Genomic DNA, 23,219 nt, shown 5'->3' on the forward strand with positions numbered 1-23,219 from the left:
CATGTTTTTCATATTTGGACCATCTTACATTGTTTTAATATCTTGATATCTGGGAAAGATGCACAGATAAAAGGAATTTTATGTACAATTCAAAGAGTGAACTATTGTTATGACTTTTATCTAAAGTGGAAGGCGGTGGGAGAGCAGTCTCGATGCGCACACACACACACACACACACACAACCTTAATGCCTTTATAGTCCGCGTTCCACTCCAAAAACAGCGAGGGACTTCATCATGTTCTTGAAGTTTTTGTCAAAACAAAAAGAAAACAAAATCTATTTTTTTCTAATCAGAAGTGTTTTTCATTCCACATTCTGCATACACATCACTTTCCTCTATGCCTTTTTGTTCTCACTGCTCTGATATGACATTTTATTTTCACACTGACAGCTTAAAGCATCACAGAGAGACAACCACAGAACTAAAGAAAATACGCAGACATCTGTCAAAACATTGCCAGGCTCTTCCAAAATCCTGCCAGTCAACAACAGAGCAGCGAAGTGCAGACAGATGCTTATGATCTTTATTCAGTATCTAGCTGAACAGTCCTTAAAATACACTTTACTGTTTGGCGCTGTGGGAAATTCTAATGGCTCAGTACTTTTTCTAGCCCCTGCGGTTGTTTATACTGTAGTTAATAATAGTTCAACTGACATTGTTTTTGGCTTAAAGGACAACATGGCAAATTTGTGAAGTCAAATGATAATTTGCATGTATTAACTGGTGAAAGCTACTGCTGTTTGTAGTTTGTAGTGCTTTTTTTGCTGGCTAAAGTTCAAGACCAGCAAAATCGGGGTGAAAATTGGAGGGCCTTTTCAAGAAAGACTTCTTTGAAGATGGAATTGCCACTTTGATGTTTGAAGGGTAAGTAACCAAACTTTTAACTTACTGCATAAATCTTCAAGTTAACAATTATGGTGATGGATGTCTGTTCAATGCCTAAAATGTGGGTGTTTAAGACGGTGGGGAAGAATCTTCAAAATCACGAATTAGGGCTGTCAATCAGTGAAAATATTTAATCTCAATTAATTGCATGATTGTTCATGATTAATCGCAAATTAATCGCACATTGTTCATCCTTTTAAAAATGTACCTTGAAGAGAGATTTGTCAAGCATTTAATACTCTTATCAACATGGGAGTGGGCAAATATGAATGCTTTATAAAAATGTATGTGTATGAGTACCCATAGAACCCATTTTCAGTCACCTATTTTGAGGTCAGAGGTCACAAGACCCCCTTTGGAAATGGCCATGCCCATTTTTCCTTGCTAAACTTTAGTGTAAATTCGTAGCGTTATTTAGCCTCCTTCCCCACAAGCTAGTATGACATGGGTTTTGTAGTTTCAAATACCAGTATATTCACTCTAGCTTTAAAACTGATCCCTGAACAACCTCCGAAAGATCGATTGCTTTAAAACAAATTTGCATTAATGCGTTATTATCACGTTAACATTGACAGCCCTATCGCAAATATATTTAAAGGATCTGACAACTTCTGCGTACACATCTACTGTATGAGTCTGGCAATTACGGAAAAATACTCTCGGTGTAATCAGATTTTTTTTTTTAAAAAGCCCTTGAAATCAATAACATTCAATAGAAACGCAATAAAAAGAGTTGAGCAATGTCAAAAGACGGGCATAACAAACTAAAAACATTAAAAAAAAACACAACACCTCCCCAGTTAACCTTTGCTAACTCTGACCTTTACATGTTAGGCGAGGAGGCTGAAATAGACATTGTCTTAAAGACCATACGCATAGAAGTTTTGACAGGATAACATAAAGCTTAATTGCAGCTTCATAAAGCTGAATAACGTATAACAAATACCTAGGAGTGGCTACAATCGGTTGAGAGAGCCAATTGGAATCGTGACAAATGCATCGAGGTCAAAAACCGTCCCGCACTGTGAGTCTTCAGATCAAGACATTTCTAGGATCTTAAGGTTTTAAAGTTCTAGAATAAGTAATGTAAAACAATATCCCAGGAAGTCAATGATGCATTTCCCAACACCCATCTTTATTAAGTAAATAAACACACAGCAAAAATATATAACCATGCATCAGACAGACAAATATGTTGACATTTAGACAGCTGGCCTGTTGTTCCTGGAACAGGGCTGGAGGTAGAACAGGACAGAACCGCTTCAGCCTCGTCATTCAGGGTCAAAACATTCAATAAATATAACATCAACTGAAACTGGATAAAAAATAGTCATAGTGTAATAACAATTGTGTATGTTAGTATCTATATCTCTTTTTATACATTATGTCCACAACAAAAATACCATATATATCCTCTCAATCCCTCTGTACATTAATTCCAATCCTTTATTTAGATACCTATACATTGTACCAAATAAGAATATAATTGGAGACTTTTTGTGGCTCAGATTCACCTTCATAACATGCCAAGGTCAAAAAGAAGAGATGCAGGTTTTAAATCTTTAAAAAAAAAACAGCCTGAAGCCAGTTCACAGATCTGCAGGAATGGGAGAGGTAGAGGCATGGCCTTCCGGAAAAATCTATATGTTACTGCTCGAGGGCAAAGCTGAGTTCTGATTATTTAGCTTATCCCCTTTCGCCATTCCTCTCAGATCTATAGAGCTACGCAGGCAGGAAGAAATCCTTCCAAGATCCATCATGCCAAGGGGCGTACAGATGTTGGAACAGTGTTGTTTTCTCCCCATCTATACTAGTAACAGTAGCAGATGGTGGCATGATTGTGGGGCAGGACAACTTTTCTTTATTTAACATAAGGCTTTATCCTTTTTTTTTTTTTTAATTCACCAACAGGACAGCATGTCTTTGTCACTTTCTATGTACGCATATATACACGCTTTTTCACAGTGTTTTCTCTAAAACAGCCTAATTCAGCATGCTGGTTTGAAAACAACACACTGACTGTACATTTTTGTCTTTAATCAGTCGTTTCCTACCACCTTCTTAGGTGGAGACTTTTTTGTGCATACATTACAGAACTGCCAGCTTGCCTGGAGAATGTTTCAATTAATCTTCTGAAAACGAGAAGATCCAGCACTTACTTTGTTTTGTGCAACTAGTGCCAACAGTGTTTAAGAGTTTGTATCAGGGTAGAAATGCTGCTGCGTGTGCCAGATTTTCAGACAGGGATTAAGCCTCATCGTCTTTAACTAAAAGCAAATTTCTCTACTGAAAAATATCCCCAGTCTAAGAACAGACTTAATCCTTTTCTAAGAAACTGGCCTTGTGTGTGTTGTGTCTGACAGGAAGAACAGTAGTGTATACATACAGTAACAATACAGCAGATAATACAGTATGTACACAGTTGTTATAATGGAGACCATTCTGTCCATTGAACAGGTTTAAGGCAATTTCACAAGTGTCCTGGTATGAGGGTAACTACTTCTGCAGCCTCTTTTTGATACAAAAATAAGAAAAATTCCTCTCGCAATTCTGTTTAACCATTTCTATTCTTTTGTTGTTCACCTGGCAACTTCTTGTAATTCTCTTATATATATATATATATATATATATATATATATCTTTTTTAGGGGCTGATCACACAGAGACGCATCGCTACAGACGCGACCCCTTCAAGACCACACAGGTGAGCCTGTGGAGCGGGGCTGTGTGTTTGCAACCAGGTGATCAAATTTGAATACTGGGAAAATGTGGTCTATCCCTCACTCTCAAAGACAGTAGCCTATACAAAACTATCACGACATTAAATAGGAATTACTCTCTCACAATCCAACAGCGATCTGCAATCGCCAGAATTGAGCCAATAGCAACGCACGACCGCAGCTCCAGTTACACTGCACATGTGTCATACACCATAGCTCAACACCGTGTCCCAGCCTCTTTCAAAACAGGAGAAAGGAAGTGGTAAAGTAGTAAAGCCCGTCTCTTGCTTGATTTGATTGGCTGCCTGGGCCAAGTGTGACATTGACAAGCGGTGCGACTCCGATCCTGGAGTTGAAAAGTTGAAGAGAATATTTTATATGCGTCTAAAAAGCGGTAGAAAAACGTGACGTGCGGCGCCAGAGAGGAACGCACGGCAGGTGACGCGTTTCTAGCGACACAACTCGGTGTGATCAGCCCCTTAGAGCTATTTTTCCAACAAACAATATCAGGCAGTTTAAGTTTCCAATAAACAAGGGAGAAATCTAGCATCAGGACGGAACTCTCATAATCGAAATTGAATGTCTTGCTATAAATATTACATGGATTTTACAAAATATATTTTTTTAAATATCTCTTGTTTAGCCAATTTGGAAGTGGTAATAAAATATCCTTTTTAGTTAGTGGCGATTATAGGTAATGTCCCTATGAGAAACCATTTAGCTTGAAATTATTTCTATGCATTATACAGCATGCATTTTGTTTAAGACAAAATAGAGAATGAATAAATCTTTATAACAGCTCGCAGTCAGCAGGGTCCACTATACATAATCCCAAACGTGTAATTAAGTCACCCCATTGCACACACTTTAGTCCATCATCTATACAGTATATATTAGAGCAGGAATTAATGATCTTTTGCTGGTTTTACAAACAGTACTTAACACCAAGAAAAAAGGGCACAGTATGTTCATGTCGCCGTGTCTGTGCTGTAGTTCTTCCCGGTGGCTCTATAATCATTGTTATTTAAACAAACACATACTGAATAGCTGGTCTCAGGTAGCTACACCGTATCATGACATACAATAGAAAAAGTGTTGCAGACTGCATGAAACGTGCCTTGGCTAAGAGATACATAAAACAACAACATATTAATACCCCGTCACACCAAGTATGTGTTTGCTGCAGGGGACTTTTGAGACGTACAGTAAGTTAGGAATCATCATCATCATCGTCATGCATAAAATGAAAAGCTCTCAGCTCAGTTCAGCAGTGTACCGTATAGCTGTGCCTTCGTCAAACTGTCCTTCCTCGTCAGTCCCGTGCTGCCAAATTTTTGGTATCTTGGAGAGGTCTTCTTTGGGAGTGCGGGGCCGACGCTGAGAGCGGAGCTGGAGCTCGGGCGAGGCCGGACGCTCGGCCTGGGGCTGGGGTAGTGTTGAAGACTCGAGGCTTCGAGGGAGCTTTGGTGTAAGGACTCAGCCGAGCTGTCTGCACTCAGATTCACGTAGTCCTTCTTGGCGCTGCTTGCCGCCGTCGCTCCCCCACCGCTCTCCTTCTCTTTAGAGCTCCCTGAGAGGAACAAACTGCACTCCGAGTCCTGACTGTCCTCCTTGGCTCGATACAGCACGGAGGTTTTCTCCTGCTTGCGATGCTCCTTCGGTTTCTGACTGCGGCTGGGCGACGGGGGACTCACAGCGAAACACTGGTCCAGCACGCGGCTGTGGAAGACGTCATCTCCTTCTTGGAAGCTGCTGTAGATTGACCCCTTGACCTTATTGGAGGGGCCCATGGCAAAGTGGCGCTCTGAGAAACTGTACGGAGAGACCCGCCCTGTGACGTTACGGTAGGAAGATGAGAACGTGTTGATGTCTTCCACGCTGAGTTGTCTCCAGCGGCTGCTCAGGTCGTCCTCAGGGACCTGGATGTCACCCCGGCTGTCCGGGGCTCCTCCCCGAGCCTGGACCAGTCCGGTTGTGGACCCCATGCTGTGAGAGGAGGCCAGGCGAGGGGTGCTGGAATGGTACGGTTCGCTGAAGCATGAAGCCGTCCTTGTGTACGCTGGTGATGTGTCCTTCTGTGGGCTCCTGGGGGTCACCATGTGCTGGATGCTGAGGGACTTGGGGAAGCTGTCTTTATCATAGGAGGACATGCTTTTGCGCTCATAGTCCCCACTGCCACCATCTCGCCAGTCCATATAGAGACCCTGGTGGGAAGAGGATAAGGTGCTGCTGGCAGTGCGCCCACAACCACCACTCACTCCTCCCTTCTCGTCCGACGCCAGGCTGAAGCTGGAGTAGGAACTGGAGGCAGGGAGGCTACCGGTGAAGTCATCGTGTTGGTTGAAGGAGGATGGAGGCTCGTGGTGGGAGAAGCTTCCAGAGTGGTAGGCCTCTTCATCTGGGTTGCTGTCAGTGGAGTTCTGGGCGTGAAGCTGGAGCAGAGCGGTACCGTGGAGGTCGACGCTCTGCCTGCGCTCTGTAGCTTGCCATCGTTCAGGGCAGTAGAGGGCCGTATCGCTGCAGTACAGGTCAGATGATTTATACGAAATGCGGCGGTTCAGGTGATCAGTGCTTCCCGTTACTGTAAGAAAGTCTCCTTCCGGTGGCTGTGGGCTCGGTGAGCGCGTTACGGGGCAACTGCTTCCTGGTTCGGGCTTTGCCAAGACCTTGGCGATTAAGGCTGTGGGCACAGCGTCGGAGTAATTGGAGTGGCACATCGCTATGGTGGCTCCGCTACCCCGATTGTATTTCTCCATGTGGGAACTGATGCGTTCCTGGAAATCCAGCGGCAGCTAAAACAGACATACAAAGAGACAAAGGATGCTTGATGAAGAGGAAATTAAAACAAAAAATCTACACAGATGTTTTTTGTAACAGCTGCTGAGCCGATCTTCAGATTTAGCCTGAAAAGATCTCTACAAAAATGAAGCAGCCTTTTCTTAATTATTCATACAATCAACTTGAATCTCTTCCTCAAACATATTCTATGCTTTCTGCGTCTGCACTGAAGTTATTTTTAGAGTCATTCCTCAATTTTAATCGATAGCTCTGGCTTAGAAAGTAATTCATTTTCGCAAAGCTCACATAGTCCAGACCAGCTTGTGTATCTCAGGGGAATTGCACTACTTGGCCCTCTCTAATGAACTTGTCAGAAAATTGCTGAACACAAGATTTATTTATTTATTTATTTGTTTTCCTTTTTCTCCCAACTCAATCTTGTTTTTCCTTTTTCCAAATCTCCTTCTCTCTCTCTCTCTCCCATCTGTTTCTCCTCTCGCTCACACAGACAGACAGACATAATCTGTTTGATTGGCTCATGTTTGAGAAAACTGTTCCTGTCAATTACAGACTGGTTTTCTTTGTGCCTATTAAAGCTGGTCAGGGTCAGTAGGAACTGTTCTGCCCCACTGAGTTCTCTCTTTTCTCATCCCTTTCTTTATCCTTTCATCTTTCTCCTCTTGCCTTCACAACCAAAAGGCCCTCATTCCTTCTCTCTCTCTCTCTCTGTCTTTCTTCTGTCTACCATCAAACACATATCAGTTCCACAGGGAATGGCTTAGATTCAAATTAAACCAGTGCTCGGGGTCTCCAGCTGGGAATAGAAAAAAAAAAGATAAAATACTGACTTGGCTTTGTTAAGAAATAGAAGCTCGCCTCGGCATAAAATAACCTGCATCTTTTAAGTCTGAGCTATTTTTAGCAAGCCGCTGCCTCTCCCAGAGGGAATGGAGATGGAAAGTAGGTGAGGCTGTGGGGGGGGGAGCACAAAATGATATACAGTGTGTGTGCTCCGAGTAAGCTAGCTCAGCATTAGCTGCTATCTGAGGCAAATCTTAATTAACAGTGACACAGTGTTAATCCACGTGACGGCATGCACGTCTACAGGTCTCCATTTATTGTAATAAAGTGGTTCAATGGGGACGGAAGTGGCACTTATTATTTTAGTCATTCTAGTAATTTACAGCCACTTTGTGAAGGCTATTCCCTGAAAATACTCCACATTTAGAAGTGGTTTTACACTTTCATGTTTTATAGCCAAATTATTTTATTGAAAGTGAGACTATGTAACTTCAGAAAGAAGAAAAAATACATTCTGCCTCTTACAAATGAAGCGTTTAATTTCTTAGCAATAAAACACGGTGCCATGCCTTTGTTCCGACAGCCCATTATTCTGAAACCCCAATAGTCCAAAAACATTTTCCGACAGCTGGTTATCCCGAAAACAGAAGCACATGGTTAATTATTATGCAGAATGACGTCACTCGGTTTCCCGGTTGCGATATTTGTTTTTCTACCACGGTGAAGGCATGACCCACCCTACTCTGACTCTGGTTGGCCTATACTACTATTCGCGAAGGGTTGTGAGTGTCTGCAAAGCCAAAGTGACGTCACACCATCAGACACGGATCTTCACACGGGTTCTGTGTGCAAATTTTTTAACTACGCGGATGCAGATGGGTGGCGAAAATTGAGTACTTTGAGGAGCTTTGAGAATGTCAGTTTGCCATGAAGAGAAATCCGCACAGAGTATAAAAGATTCAAACGTTTCCTTGTCACGATTCCACGTCAGCTCATGTCTGTGCGGCAGTCCTTACGGAAAGTATAACCGAAGATTTACTGATATTCTTACCCTAATGTCCCGTTTCCACACAGTTTTGCTTTGTGTCCGTAAATCCTTATAGTACACGGACTACATCCCCTAGTGTTCAAGGCAAGAGAATGCATCTCTTTACAGATGGATGGAAACACTGCCGCAGATATTAAAGACCGAAAAACTAAAAAACATAAGGAGTTTCGCAAACAACCTCATGAGTTGATGATCTATAGAAGACATGGAAATATAGGAGCAGCATTGTTTGTGTATTGTAGGGTAGAGCTAGTTAGCTATAGTATTATAGTGGAGTATTATTTATTTCAGGGTTTTTGCTGCTACATCTTTACTTGGCCTTGTATGACCAATAGCGTTAGTTAGCAAACTAAAGACAGGTATTGCTGTATTACGCATATCACCGAGTCAGTTTGCTAACTTTACTGTCTATTGTTTTCTTGTACTAGCATTACACGTTTTCTGGCATTTACTGTTATCCCATAATTGTCAGTTCTTGTTCTGCAAAAGTTACATAGCTAGTAAAATTTGCCTCCATCCTGCCTTCTTGTCCATCACTGTTTATTTAAGTCAAAATGGAAAACATCATCTTTTTAGAGGCTTTTAAAGTTGAATTGTCCCATTTCATATTTATGATCATAAATAACTGATGAATATTTAATTATCTGAATAGTAATGTATTTGTATTCACTACTTCAGTCAATTATCTGCCCTATTGGAGAGCAGAACTTTTCTTCTTTTGTGCATCATCAGGTGTCGTCTCAGGCCAGGCTTTCATTCGTTCGTTCATTCATTATGCACAGCCGGGGTGCAGACAGATGGCACTTCAGACAGCAGACCTTCATCAGTCTGGATGAAGAGGCCATGAGCACTGCGCCTCCGTCTTATTGTGAAAACCACTCACTAAGGCTTCTAAAGGTACACTGACACGACACGGGGAACATCTCTCCATTGCAGAAATAATGCATGAAGAATAAATCATTAGCACACTAATTATATACAGAATTAGTGATTGATGATGTAGTTTTATCCATCAAGCTCAGCCACAGCTAGAGCCAGGATTTGAGTAATACTGAGATTATAGTCAAAGTTCTCCCAAATACATCCCGCCTATCTAAAATTAGTATTATTTGGATATATGTTTTATGTTTTTTTTTTTATTCTTAGGTAACAAAAACACAACAATTCTTAGTTTCAGGTGATTATACACTAATGAAAACATAGTTATGAAGATTATATTCCATTTCTGCTAATAGATCTCCCGAAAAGTTACACACTGTTCCTTTAACAGTTAAGTTATATCTTTTTTTGTAAATTATATTTCCCAATATGAGGTTTTAAATCATGCAACCTATCCAAGTAGGCTATATTTTATTTATTTCTATTTAACACTGATGCAGTTATGATTGTCTTGAATCAAAAAGAGGGTCAAAACATGTTTATATTCCCTAGAGTAAGGTATCGTATAGTCACCAATATCTATACCCAGTCCGTTTTTTTATTTATTAATTCTTTGTTGGCGAAAAAGTAGTCAAATTTTAGTACATCCAGTCCAAACTGGAATCATCCTCTAAAATGCCAACCATGAGAAAATGTTAATTAAGACTGTTAATGTCCCCCAGGTTTCTAAAACCCCTTAATTTCCATAATAAATACAGAGGATATGACCTCAATGTCCTTAATGCTAGCTACAGCCCTAATCAAGCTGCTTAATCTGGACCAGCCTTCAGCCTTCTGCAATCGTAGAGGAAGTAAAACATTAATAATTCAATCTAGTCTTATTTGGAATTTAATTGAACTAAATTGAACGTCTTTGCAATTCAAGTATTTTTTCTTAAATGGTTTAAACTCAATTTTAAAAGGCAAGCGTTGTTGTTGCAGCACAGATGTGAATTTACACATTGATGCAGTCATAGCAGTGTTGCGGAGCTCACCTCAGACATCTTGTGTGCTCTGTAGTGAGACTTGGAGCAGTGCAGCAGCTGGGCGGCCAGGTTGCAGTCTTTCCTGTACAGGTCCTGTAAGAAAAAGACAGAAAGAAAGATCATCCTCAATCACTACATTCATACTTTAAAGATCTATTCATTTTGGCAGCATGGGTGGTTCCAGTAAGCTTGTGACCGAGGGGGATTGAGTTCGAACACCTCCTGGGAAAAACACTTTACATTACAGCCTTCTAATTGGGGTTTAATTATTATGTAATTATGGGGGACTTCTGAGGGAAATAATTTAATGATACAGTCATGTAATGTTACCATGGTACTAAAGCAACAACAAATCTAAAAATAAAATGAATTTATTATTCATGAGGTATTTATAAATTAATCATGGGTCATGCGGAAACAAATCAAAAAGCCTGGCATTACTGGATTTTTCAATAATAAGAAAATTATAGTATAGCATACAATATAAAGCACACGTAATGTAGTCGTATTCCATTGGAAAATTGGGATAAGTAGCCCATTGGATTAGGCAATTAATTGATTAAGTGAACCGTCGAATCAAAGGGACAAATTCATCCATTGAAGCTGGTAGAGTTTAATTAGTTAGCTCGTATTTTTCACCTTGGCTATATTATTTCCCGAGGTTGACATCAGGGGGATTGCAGGATCTTAATAACACCACTAAACTTTTTCCTGTGTAATATATCTGCCCAGTACAGTCTGTGCTAATTTTATTATGCATTCACTTATCTGCACATTCCAGCCTTGGGAGGCTAGTGCAGCATTATTTATCTCTTTCTCTGTACTTTCTTTTCTATAATGGATGGTTAGATCTTTACTTAAATTTCAGAGCAGTGTGATCCATTGGCAGAGCAGATGCTCAGTTGAATTGTTTTCTGAATGCTGATATTTGTGTGTGTGTGGTTAGCTGGTTTAGCTCACTTTCTACTCCTCTCCCTCCTCTGTGAAATCCATCGTCTTATAAAGGTCAGTTCTAGCTGCTCTGTAGCCTCCCTGTGCCTCCGTCACACCACCGAACTGACAATACTCCCCAAACCATCAAAGCCTTCCCGTTGGCAGTTTCAGCTCCCCCACCAGTTAACACTGACTGCTTTTCCGAATCACTGTATTTCTTTTCTTTTTGTCGCCAGGGGGACATGTGGGCTCCCTGAAGTTCTCTGTGGACATGTCAAATAAACCTCAGTCCTTGCTGATGTCTTAGTTAACGTGAGTTGTGTTTCTGCTGGGAATGTCAGCCACCAGCTGCTGGCGAGCCAGTTCTTGTGAGGTCTTATGATGAAGTCTTTACACACTGTATATATTTCAGATGACTATGTGAATAATAGAGTAATGACAGTTACTTGTGGCTTTGTATAGACGTGGTATTCATGCAGTCTGATAGTCAGTAATAAGCATGGACAGATTGAGGGACAATGGGCCGTGGGGCACAGACATAGAGGACCCCCCACCCCTCTTACATAGGAGCAAGACCCAGACTGAAAGACACAAAACGAATACAAATGTCAAGGCTGCAGATGTTTTGCGGATCTTTGTGTTTGTAGCTTCTCTTTGTGGCCCTTTTTGCGTGTCCTTTATGCCATTTTGCATCTTCACATGGTCATTTTGTGTTTGTAGTCATTTTGTGGTCGCTTTGCATCTCTTTGTGGTCGTTTTGCTTCTGTTTGTGGTCATTTGACTTTTCTCTTTGGCCATTTTGCATCTCTTTGTGATCGCTTTGTGTGCCTTTGTGGTCGTTTTACGTCTCTCTGTGGCCATTTTCCATCTTCGTCATTTTGCGTCCCTTTGCTTCTCTTTGTGGTCGTTTTTGAGTTTACTTTATGCCATTTTGCATCTTCATGTGGTCATTTTGTGGTCGTTTTGCGTCTCTTTGTAGTCCTTTTTCTTCTCTTTGTGGTCATTTTGCATCCCTTGGTAGTCGTTTCGTGTCTTTTTGTGGTCCTTTTCGCGTGTTCTTTTTCCGTTTTGCATCTTCATGTGGTCGTTTTGTGTTTGTAGTCATTTTGTGGTCGTTTTGCATCTCTTTGTGGTTGTTTTCCTTGTCTTTGTGGTTATTTTGTGCCTCTTTGTAGTCCTTTGATTGACTTTCCAACGAAATATGTTAGGAGTCACTTCAAACAGAGGCTTTGGCCCATGGGCCCTCTGGTCTATGCCTGGTAGGCCCATTCAGTAATCCATCCATTCAGTAATCCATCCATGGTAATAACCTATTGTATTGTATTCTACTTCTTTTCAATGTGCCATGACAATAAAGGAATTGTATTCTATTCTACATTGAATGTTTTTATCACTTAAGAGTAATACAAATATAATACATTTTACTCAAAATGATGCATTTGCTTCTCCCGTCAGGTCTCAGGCATGTGCCATTTGAAAGTTATTTTTTAGTCCCATGTTATAAGCAGTGAATTCAAAAGCTCACTCTCTGGAGGAAATGCCTGCCTTGCTGCTGGCTCTGACGGGACAAATTGTCCTCTCACTCAAAATGAACCTTGACTCCAATCAGCCCGGCCCGATCTGGGAGGGATTGTCAAAATTCTCTATAGCTCAGAAAAGCTAAAAATGGCCACAGAATAAAGAGAGAGAACCTTACCTAACCTGGAGCCCGCCAGTCAAAATACCAGTAAAATCACTTCAAAGAAAGTGAGGCACCAGATTGTCACATGGCCCTGAGCTCAGATCCACGGAGCCCTGGCTCCAAATTCTAGCAGCCCTGAGGATACCCATTGATTTCACTATAATCACTATAAAACACCCAGTGGCTTAGAGTTAATTCCTCTATCAGCTGTGGCTCCATGAAGCACAAATATCCAGGATGTTGCAGAAATTCAGTGTATATGACACTTTTAGCAATAGTGTGTTCACGGAGAACGCTGCTGATGTGACAGGAGAAAGTATTCACATCAGGAAATCTTTTTTTTGAAGAGGTGCTAAAAAGGCTGGATTACTGACCAGGCAAGGAAAGCAACTGCCCCAGGGTCCCAGATCTCTGTGGCCCTTAATGCCCCAGGCTACTGCTTGAAGGCAGAATATGATTCTGGCATGTCCTCAACTGAAGTCTCATCACCAAAAAGTTCAGATTTTGTACAAGTGAGCCTACAAGCACAATGCTGACAGAGATGTCAGTGGCAGCCCATCTTACACGAGGCAGCTCAGGGTACTCACGTTGTCCTCTCTGAGTTTATTGATGGTGATCTTTGCCTCCATGAGGTGGTTGTTGAGGAGGATGATTTCCCGGCTGAGAGCTCTCTTTTCCTCTTCATGGTGCTGGGTCTGCAGTGTCAGAGAAAGAAATCGACAAGAGAGAAGAGAAAATTGTTAAAAAAACAAAAACAAAGGATGTTACAGACTGAGTGGATCATAAGAAGGGGGGGCAGAAAGTAAAAGGTTGGAGGAAAGAGTTGAGTGTTGAGATAACAAGAGAAAGATGAGGGAGCCAAAGTTGGAGGAGCAACAGAAGAAAAATAAGATGATAGAAGAGGGGGAGAGAAATGAGAGGAAGAGAGCCGTAAGTCACTATCAGTCTGAAGCCGGTGCCAGCAGCAGGTCTTAATTAAAAGAAGATTACACTTGCCAGTGCTCATATCATATCAATTACTCTGGGAGATAGAGAAATAGAGGGGGAGAGAGAAAAATAAAGAGGGAGAGAGCGAGAATGACAAATGAAACACTCGTTCCATTTTCAGTGATTACTGTCAAAGAAATGCAAAATGACTCTGCTGGAGTGACATTTTAGCCTCAGTAACAGCGGAGCCTAATGATGGCGATGTCTTCTGGTTGGCTAGTCCGTCTTTCTGTCTGTCTGCCCACTTTAATCTCGACAACTGTCGGCCACATTGTCCTGCAATTTGGCACAGACATTCATGGTGCCCTGAGGATCAGTCCTAATAACCGTGGTGGCCCAGACGAAGACCCAGATCTGACATCATCACGCTAAGAGTCCTACATGTACACTTTATAATAACAATCATTAAGAAATGGTAAATTGATAGTTAATTAAACTTAAATTAAGTTATTTTACTGTTAATCAATGGAATGATTAATAATGTATACTGATTATTAGTAATGCTATAATTAGTTATTTTATCATTAGTTTGCGTAATGTGAAATAATTAGTTTATAAATTAGGCATAATAGGTGATAAGAGACAATATCAATTACACTCTGATTACATTAGTAAACTATTAACAGTTTATTGTTGCATACATGATATTTTATAATTCTATTTGTTAATGATTACCAAATTATTATTATAAAAATCTTTTTTGCAAAACATCTATAAACTTTACATAGATGGATGGACCACAAACCAATTATTAACCATTGACAAAGAATTACATATCTATCTATATAATGTTTATAGATGCCTTACAACATATTTATTAACCATTTAACAAGGTATTATAATCATCAATTGCAACTTTATAATAGCCATCCAAATAATGTTTATAGACGGTTTACAGACCAATTATTAACCATTAAAGTGTTGCCAATTTCCATCTATTTAATGTTTACAGATGTTTTAAAAACAATTTCTTAAAGGTTTACAAATCATGTAATCATTAACAAATACTTAATATAGTATATAAAATGTTGTGTGCAACAGTAAACTGTTAAAATGATAGCATTACTGAGAAGTAAAAATTATTATAATGGTATTGTTAACAGTAAAATAACTTGAAAGTTTAATAAACAATCAATCAATCAAACAATCAATTTACCATTTATTAATGACGGTTATTATAAAGTCTTACCCATGAAACTAATGAGACAGATTGATTGAATATAATTTTCTTCCTCTTCAGAGGATGATCTATTTCCTTTTTGAACACACTATGAGCTTTCCTCCAGCACCACCAACCTCAGTTCAAAAACAACTTTGCAAACAACATATCTTAACAGACGGTCATAGAATCAGCTGAGCACATGCATGCTCCCAAGGGGATATACTAGGGCTGTCATAGTTAATGCGATAATAACGTGTTAATAATAATAACGCACATTCGTTTTAATGCCACTAATTTCTTTAACACATTAACGCAATCGATCTTTTGGAGGTTGTAGCGAGCTGTGATGCTACTTGCATCTAGAAAACCTGGAAAATCCATTGGTCAATTATGTCATAATAGCTTGTCGAGAAGGAGATTAAATAACGCTCCAAACTTACACAAAATTTTGGCGAGGAAAAACTGGCATGGCTTGATTGATTTCCAATAATAAATATATACATACATTTGCATAAAGCAAGTGTATTTGCCCACTCCCATGTTGATAAGAGTATTAAATATTATATAATATTAATATTAAGACAAATCCCCCTTTAAGGTACATTTTGAACAGATAAAAAATGTGATTTTTTTTTTTTTTAATTTGCGATTAATCGTGATTAAATATTTGAATCGATTGATAGCCCTAGGAGAAACTCTTTTGATTTCAATCACACCGGGGCTTTCGACAGGTTGGAGGCTGTTTCTTAGATTGAGACGTTGCCAATCATCAGTTTATTAATTGTTCTGCACAACATCTTTATATTGTGAGCATATAACATTGCAGCCTCAAGGGGCCAGTAGTGTGTCCTGTTGGCTAAAATATTGATTTTGTGTTTCTCATTCTCTCTCTGTCACACGCACACTAATAATAGTGAAACTGCCACTGGGCACCAGCTGACAAATGATACAGCTCTAAGCGCCCGCTTGGCCTCCCACCCTTCTCTTTTCTAATCTCTCCATGGCGGTGATTGTTTTGAAATACAGGGGTGCACAGCCAATCTAATAGGTGGCAATTAATGTCAGTTTAAGCAATAGGCCAGCATTGATATTCAAATCCAATTCTGTTAGGGTCTCATTAATCAGCTGTCGAGACATGTAGCTTCCTGGCACTCTTTTCTCCAGCTCATTACTCTGGATTTCTATTCATGTGTCCTGATACTGATTGTGCAGATGACCACATTAGGGTACTTTAATGCTCCAGATATGTAACCGCTCCCTGTTCGGTCTTTGTTCAAATTATGTTTTATCTGATCCAACAATTTCTCACTCAGATGTTCTGGCCCTGCCCTCTCAGAACCCAGCAATTAACTTGGAGTTCGATGTTATCATTATTGATCTGATGGAAATCACGGCCCAAACTACAAAAATAATGAAGTTGTTCACATAACATATTGAGTAGCGCGGCTTTAATATTAGTAAAAAGCAGAAAAACTGTGTGCTAATTACTTTAATCCCCAAATCCATCAAGCAGATTAATCTTTAATATCTTCTAATCTCTAAAATCTCTCTAGTAAAAAATGTATTTGAAAACTTGGATTGATGTATAGTGTACTGCCAGATAAAGTGACCTCTAGTACAAAAGTGTGAAAACAGCGTTGTACATTAGAAAGTAATCCTTTCCCCTCACTACAGTTGCTAACTGTAAAAAGTTTCATCCAGTAATCTCTTGGATCTTCTAACATACTGATGCCTCACTTTTACATGATTAGAGGCAAAATTGGAGACAGAGTCTACCTATAGATTAAAAATGAAACAGAGAACGCCCTTAATAGGCTTGATATGATGAACATGATCTCGTACTGCACTTTGGAGAGAGGGAGGAAGTGTAACTTTAATTACAGCGTTACGGCCAGCGGAAGAATCACAGCTGTGCACACTGATTTTCGCTATCTCCTCCGGTCACACTGCGTTGGATACACAGGCTGTCACCAAGACGTTCTTATCAGTTGGTGCCACACATATAAGAGAACAGCATCAAGGAAAATGAATATGCAAATTTGGACTATCATATCTTAAGGAGATTGACCCAGTGGTGGAGGAGGGATATTGTTTCTCTCTACACGGCAGTTCAGAGACTCACTGGCTGCCTCGTTTTGTCTTTTGACCATTTCTTCTAATTACTCAGCAACTAGATAATAATGACATTTTAAACACACGTTTAAATCCAGACTCAGCTAACAAATGGTCCAGTTCTCTCCTCTATCGGAATAAAACATTATCAACCAAAACAAAACTTGTAGAGTTTGTTTCAATTATTGATCAGGAGGATTTGTTGAATTGAGTGCACAGCGTGTATATATATAAAAATGTCTGTTTTTCTTAGACGGCCCGAATCTGTTTTACGTATTCAGCAGGAGATTCTGCCTCTTCACTAAACAACAAATGAAGCCTAAATCCCATGAGATGCAATTACTGAAGACTGCGGTTCATGAGAGGAGAGCAGAAAACTCTACTCCAGTTAAATACGGTGTTATTTTTTAAACAAATTACATTTTCAAACCTCATTAAAGAGGATTTTTCGAATGGAGACACCAAAGATAACCACCTTACTGAACAAAGCAGATTCTAAATATTGTTATTCAGTAAAAGTTTTTTCAGAAATCAGGATAAAGTCGGTCACAACCTCAGTGGACACAGCGGAGGCGGGAGAGAAATTCTCTGGCAGACCAGAGCATAAAAATGGGTTGCATTATCTTGCGTAATTTTCTTTAAGAACTCAAAGTAAAAAAACTTTCTCTTTTAGCAACTGTGTTATGACAAATTAACATAGCTGACCAAGAATGGATGAAAAGTGATGGTGAGCTCATCCATCTCTGTAGTCACTGAGATGATATCTCCAACAAGCATTAGGTCAAACGTAATGTAATGTAGGGCTGTCAAAGTTAACGAGATAATAACACGTTTATGCAAATTTGTTTTAACGCCACTAATTTCTTTAACGCAGCTTGCGATTTTTAGGTTGTAGCGCGCTCAGTTTTAAAGCTAGTGAAGCTACTGGCATCATCTGAAACTATGAAACCTATAAGGAATCCATTGGTACCAACCATGTCATACTAGCTTTTCGCAAAGGAGGCTAAATAACGCTCCAAACTTCAGATCATTTGGTCATTTTCAGAGGGGTTGCTTGACCTGAAAATGGGTTCTATGGGTACCCACGAGTCTGTCCTTTACAGACATGCCCACTTTATGATAATCACATGCAGTTTTGGGCAAGTCATACATGTTGCCTGTTGGGCTTGAGTTTGCCATGTTATGATTTGAGCATATTGTTTTATGCTAAATGCAGTACCTGTGAGGGTTTCTGGACAATATTTGTCATTGTTTTGTGTCATTAATTGATTTCCAATAATAAATATATACATACATTTGCATAAAGCAAACATATTTGCCCACTCCCATGTTGATAAGAATATTAAATACTTGACAAATCTGCCTTTAAAGTACATTTTGAACAGATGAAAAATGTGCAATTAATTTGCGATTAACTATAGACAATCATGCGATTGATTGCGATTAAATATTTTAATCGATTGACAGCCCTAATTAAAACTCGTATCCAGAGATGGAAAGTAACTAAGTACTTTTCCGTAAGTGTTTTAACCTTTTAAAAAAAAAAATTCAAGAGAGATCTGAGTACATTAAGTTTGAATACATTTAAAAATAGGCTGTTTGTTAACAAGGTATCGAAAAAACAGTACCCTATATAAAAACAAAATAATAATCACTCAGTTAAACTCAAGCATGTTTTAAAACATTGAGATTTAAATCTGGTTGTAAATGCCCCCGGGGATAACATTGATGACGTTGATTAATTTCCAATAATAAATATATACATACATTTGCATAAAGCAATCATATTTGTCCACTCTCATGTTGATAAGAGTATTAAATACTAAACAAATCTCCCTTTAAAGTACATTTTGAACAGATAGAAAATGTGTGATTAATTTGTGATTAATGGTGATTAAATATTTTAATCAATTGCCAGCCCTTGTAAGAATACAATATTTGTTAAATGTATGGGAACAATAAGTTATTAAATTAGTCCCAATAGTTGTTAAGTTCACTGCCCAGGCTGCTTTTAATAATTAGCACATCTGCTTGGTTTCACTATAATGATGCTCTCCCATGTGTTATTCGCACTTTCCATTGAAGAGTTATTATTAACGACTGTAGTGTTAACAGCACTAATGAGTGCACTGCAGGCCTCATTGAAGATCAGAGAGCAACACATTTATATACAGTACAGACACAACAGGCTTCCTAACACATGTCCCACATTCAACACCAACACTATGATTAATCTAACACCTTTCTAGTGCTGCTGAATATGGATGTAGAAGCCATTATTTGCTATTTGGTCGTTCTTATGGGAATCTGTGACATCAAAACAACAATAGATGGTTCTCTACCTCAGGTTTCTATACTCTGTTCACCAACCATACACTCCTTATTGAACCATATTCTGTTTATATTCTCATAATTCTCTCTTCTATTTATCGCACTAGCATATATTCAATGTTTCCTTGTTTTAGATTTAGATGTCAGAGGCACAAACAATTACTCTGATGTTTTCATGCGTGATAAACTATGCAGCTAAAATGCATCGATCCGGAATCAAATATTATTGATCATCTTAATGATTTTTTTCATAGAGGCTTGGCCAAGAAAGAACTGATCAGAGACCCCCAGAGATTAGACCAAGCCTCTGTGTTTCATAAATAAACACATAAATAATTCTGATTGGTTACGGCAGGCGATAGATTAATACATCTGGATGGAAATGTACTGCATACCAAGAACAAAGGTAGACCATGCAGCCACTTGGGGAGATGCTTTGAATAGCAACCAACAATCATTTTTCATTATCGAGTGTTCTATTGATCAAACTCTCACTGGAGATATTTATGTAGTCTATAAACTATGAAAAATAATGACAAATGCCCATCAAATACCCTGTTTATTGCTCCTGGAATGATTTACAACCCCGGGGGCATTTACAACCAGCTTTAAATCTCAATGTTTTAAAACAAGCCTGAGTTTAACTGAGTGATTATTATTTTGCTTTTATATAAGGTACTGTTTTTTCGATACCTTGTTAATAGCCTATTTTTTTAAATGTATACAAACTTAATGTACTCAGATCTCCCTTGAAAATTTGTTTTTTTAAAAGTTAAAACACTTACGGCAAAGTACTTAGTTACTTTCCATCTCTGGATACGAGTTTTAATAAGGGCTGTCAATCGATTCAAATATTTAATCGCAATCAAGGGTATGATTGTCCATAGTTAATCGCAAATGAATTGCCCATTTTTTATACATTCAAAATGTACCTTAAAGGGAGATTTGTCAAGTATTTAATACTCTTATCAACATGGGAGTGGGCAAATGTGCTTGCTTTATGCAAATGTATGTATATATTTATTATTGGAAATCAATTAACAACACAAAACAATGACAAATATTGTCCAGAAACCCTCACAGGTACTGCATTTAGCATAAAAAATATGCTCAAATCATAACATGGCAAACTGCAGCCCAACAGGCAACAACAGCTGTCAGTGTGTCAGTGTGCTGACTTGACTATGACTTGCCCCAAACTGCATGTGATTATCATAAAGTGGGCATGTCTGTAAAGTGGAGACTCGTGGGTACCATAGAACCCATTTTCATTTTAATTTATTTAGTCTACTCCTTCGCGCCGAGCTTTAAAACTGAACCCGCTACAACCTCCGGAAGATCGATTGCGTTAACGCATTAAAGAAATTAGTGACAACAAATTTGCATTTTTGGCGCAATTCGTCGCTTGTTTCCTGCTTTGTGGCCAGAGGAACTCTAAGATGATCGATAACTATTAATAATACTGCATCATCAGATTTTTGATTGAATAAATTAGAATGTGAACAATATTTCCTGTTTATAAGTGATTCACGGCAGGACTGTGTTTAGCGGTGACACTTCCTGATGAAGTGGACATTACCATTATTAGGAGGGCAGTCATTGAGCGAGACCTTGATTTCCTGCCAGTTTCAGGGCGGCTGTTATTTAGCTGACCCTGACAAAAACTCTGAAGAGAAACAATGACTTTCAGCACCGCGGACAGCTCCCGAGTCCAACATCTTTTAACAGAAGTGGGTAAAAAGTAAGATAAAATACTATAGTTAAATAACCCATATCATATAAAATAGCCGATTATACAATTACAAGTAATAGTAGTATCTGTAGTTTCATTACTCTGTAGTTTATTACAGTCTGAATCTTTAAAATTGCATCTGTTCTAATGCAGTCTGCATGGTATATTTTGGGCAATACAGACAAAAAGACTACCTGACTAACAATTGTATGCAAATATGTCCTGCACCAGCGCTTTCTCACAAGAGGCTCAAACATTAATTTGAACTCTTACTAAACATTCTCACAGTCGCCAAGCTATAACTAGTCCGTTGCTGACATTTAGACTTTAGACTTTATTATCCAACAAGGGGAAATTCTTTTCCACAGCACTGTACTTATCAGACACCAATGCACACAATAACACAGCAACAGTAACAGCAATACAACAGAGACAACAACAGAAAATGAGTACACACTCAGGCCTATTCAGCAACGCCTGTTGATTAAGGCGGCTATATGACTGCAGGTATCAAGCTTTTCCCAAAGCGAGCCCTATTGCACCTCAGTGTTCTGTACCAGTGCCCGGAGCGGGGCTTTATGGGAAGGTGGTGATTGAGTGGGTGTGCTATTGAGATTGCAATGCCTGCAATGGCTTTGTTGTTTAGTTCTGTGAGGTTGAGTGTGGGGAGACCAATTATCCTGGCAGCAGTTTTGCGTGTGAGTTTTGCCCGGTTAGTGACGGATAACATGTTAAAAAAGCAGGTGGAACCGTACAGTAGGATTGGCTGGATAATGCTCTGGTACAGCAGTAGGAGGAGATGAGGGGGCAACATAAAGTCCTTTAAGTTTGCGGATGACTGATGGTCTTTGGTGGCTCCTTTATTAAATGTCATTAGTGTGCTGGTCAAACCTGAGTTTATTGTCCAGAGTCACTCCGAGGTACTTGACGCTGTCAACTTCTTCAACTGATTGGGCATTGATGATAATGGGGTGCTGAGGTGAGGTGGAATCGATTAGTATTTCCTTTGTTTTGCTGACGTTGAGGTGAAGATGGTTGTCCTCACACCACTGAGTGAAGTGAGCAACTGTGTTGTGATAGTCCAGGGCAGAGTTGTTGTTGTTGCTTTTGTTGTGTCGTCTGAGTATTTGAGGTAGGTGGTGTTGGGTGACGGACTGGTGCAATCGTTGGTGTACAGCGTATACAGGAATGGGCTCAATAACACACAACCCTGTGGTGCTCCGGTGTTAGTGGTGAGTGCAGGTGATGTGGTCTGCAGTCTGTCACTGAGGAAGTTGTGTATGAGATGGATCAGACGAGGTTGAGATGGTGTAGTTTGCGGATCTTCAGATGCCTTTGGATGGTATTGAAAGCGGAGCTGAAATCCACAAAGCGTATCCTGGCGAAGTTGCCACGGGAATCCAGGTGCTGGAGGAGGAGGTGTAGCAGGCAGGCCACAGCGTCCTCCGTGCCTCTCTTAGCCTTATAGGTGAATTGGAGGGAATCCAGTTGTGGGGGCGACAACTGGCAGGATTGTGTTTAGCAGCAGCTTCTCCAGGCACTTCATTATTATGGATGTGAGGGCAATGGGGCGGTAGTGGTGGAGGTCTGTGGGCCGGGGTGTTTTGGGTACGGCGATTATGGTAGCAGTTTTCTGAAACTGTGGCAGTATGGTAGGATTCACAGAAGAGTGAGTGGAGGGTTGGTGAGAGTTCCTGGGCGCAGATCTTCAGCACCCTTGGCGCCGTACATCCACCTCTGTAAAGGGGGCTGGTTCATCTGGGTCTGGTGAGGGGAGGGCTCTCAAACATCCTCCACATTCAGCTGTGAAGTCCTGACTGTCAAAACGGGCGTAGAATGTGTTCAGTTGTTTTGCAAAGGATGCTGGGTCAGTTATTTGCAGATAGGTTGGGTTTTGGTTCGCACCCAGTGGAATGCCTGCTTGTTGTTCATGTTGCAAAATTCAGATTGTAATCTGTCCTTGAATTTCAGTTTGGCCTTAAACACCTCATTTATTTATTTTTCTATTTGCCATTTCCAGAGTTATGTGATTTTTTTTAGGTATTATTTCATCTATACAAACAGCTGATCACCTACAGATCAACGTTGTCATTCCAACGTGCATCTGTCAGTTCTTCCGAGTGTTAATCTCTTTCTTTGCTCT

The 23,219-nt window shown here is 39.8% G+C and overlaps 1 protein-coding gene across 3 annotated transcripts in view; it reads right to left on the reverse strand.

Annotated features, from left to right (window-relative positions):
- Positions 1–1,984: 1,984 nt before the first annotated feature.
- LOC119474939 (brain-enriched guanylate kinase-associated protein) overlaps positions 1,985–23,219 on the reverse strand; it is a 48,179-nt gene continuing 26,944 nt past the window's right edge. For all 3 annotated transcript variants that reach the window (XM_037747319.1, XM_037747320.1, XM_037747318.1), the window contains 3 exons: positions 13,340–13,447; positions 10,148–10,231; positions 1,985–6,399 (listed from right to left, as the gene is read on the reverse strand). In XM_037747319.1, the coding sequence (XP_037603247.1) occupies positions 4,867–6,399; positions 10,148–10,231; positions 13,340–13,447 (1,725 nt within the window). In that variant the 3' untranslated portion in view covers positions 1,985–4,866. The remainder of the gene's footprint in view (positions 6,400–10,147; positions 10,232–13,339; positions 13,448–23,219) is intronic.

This window comes from Sebastes umbrosus, chromosome 16 (assembly GCF_015220745.1).
Source record: "Sebastes umbrosus isolate fSebUmb1 chromosome 16, fSebUmb1.pri, whole genome shotgun sequence".
Taxonomy (NCBI): domain Eukaryota; kingdom Metazoa; phylum Chordata; class Actinopteri; order Perciformes; family Sebastidae; genus Sebastes; species Sebastes umbrosus.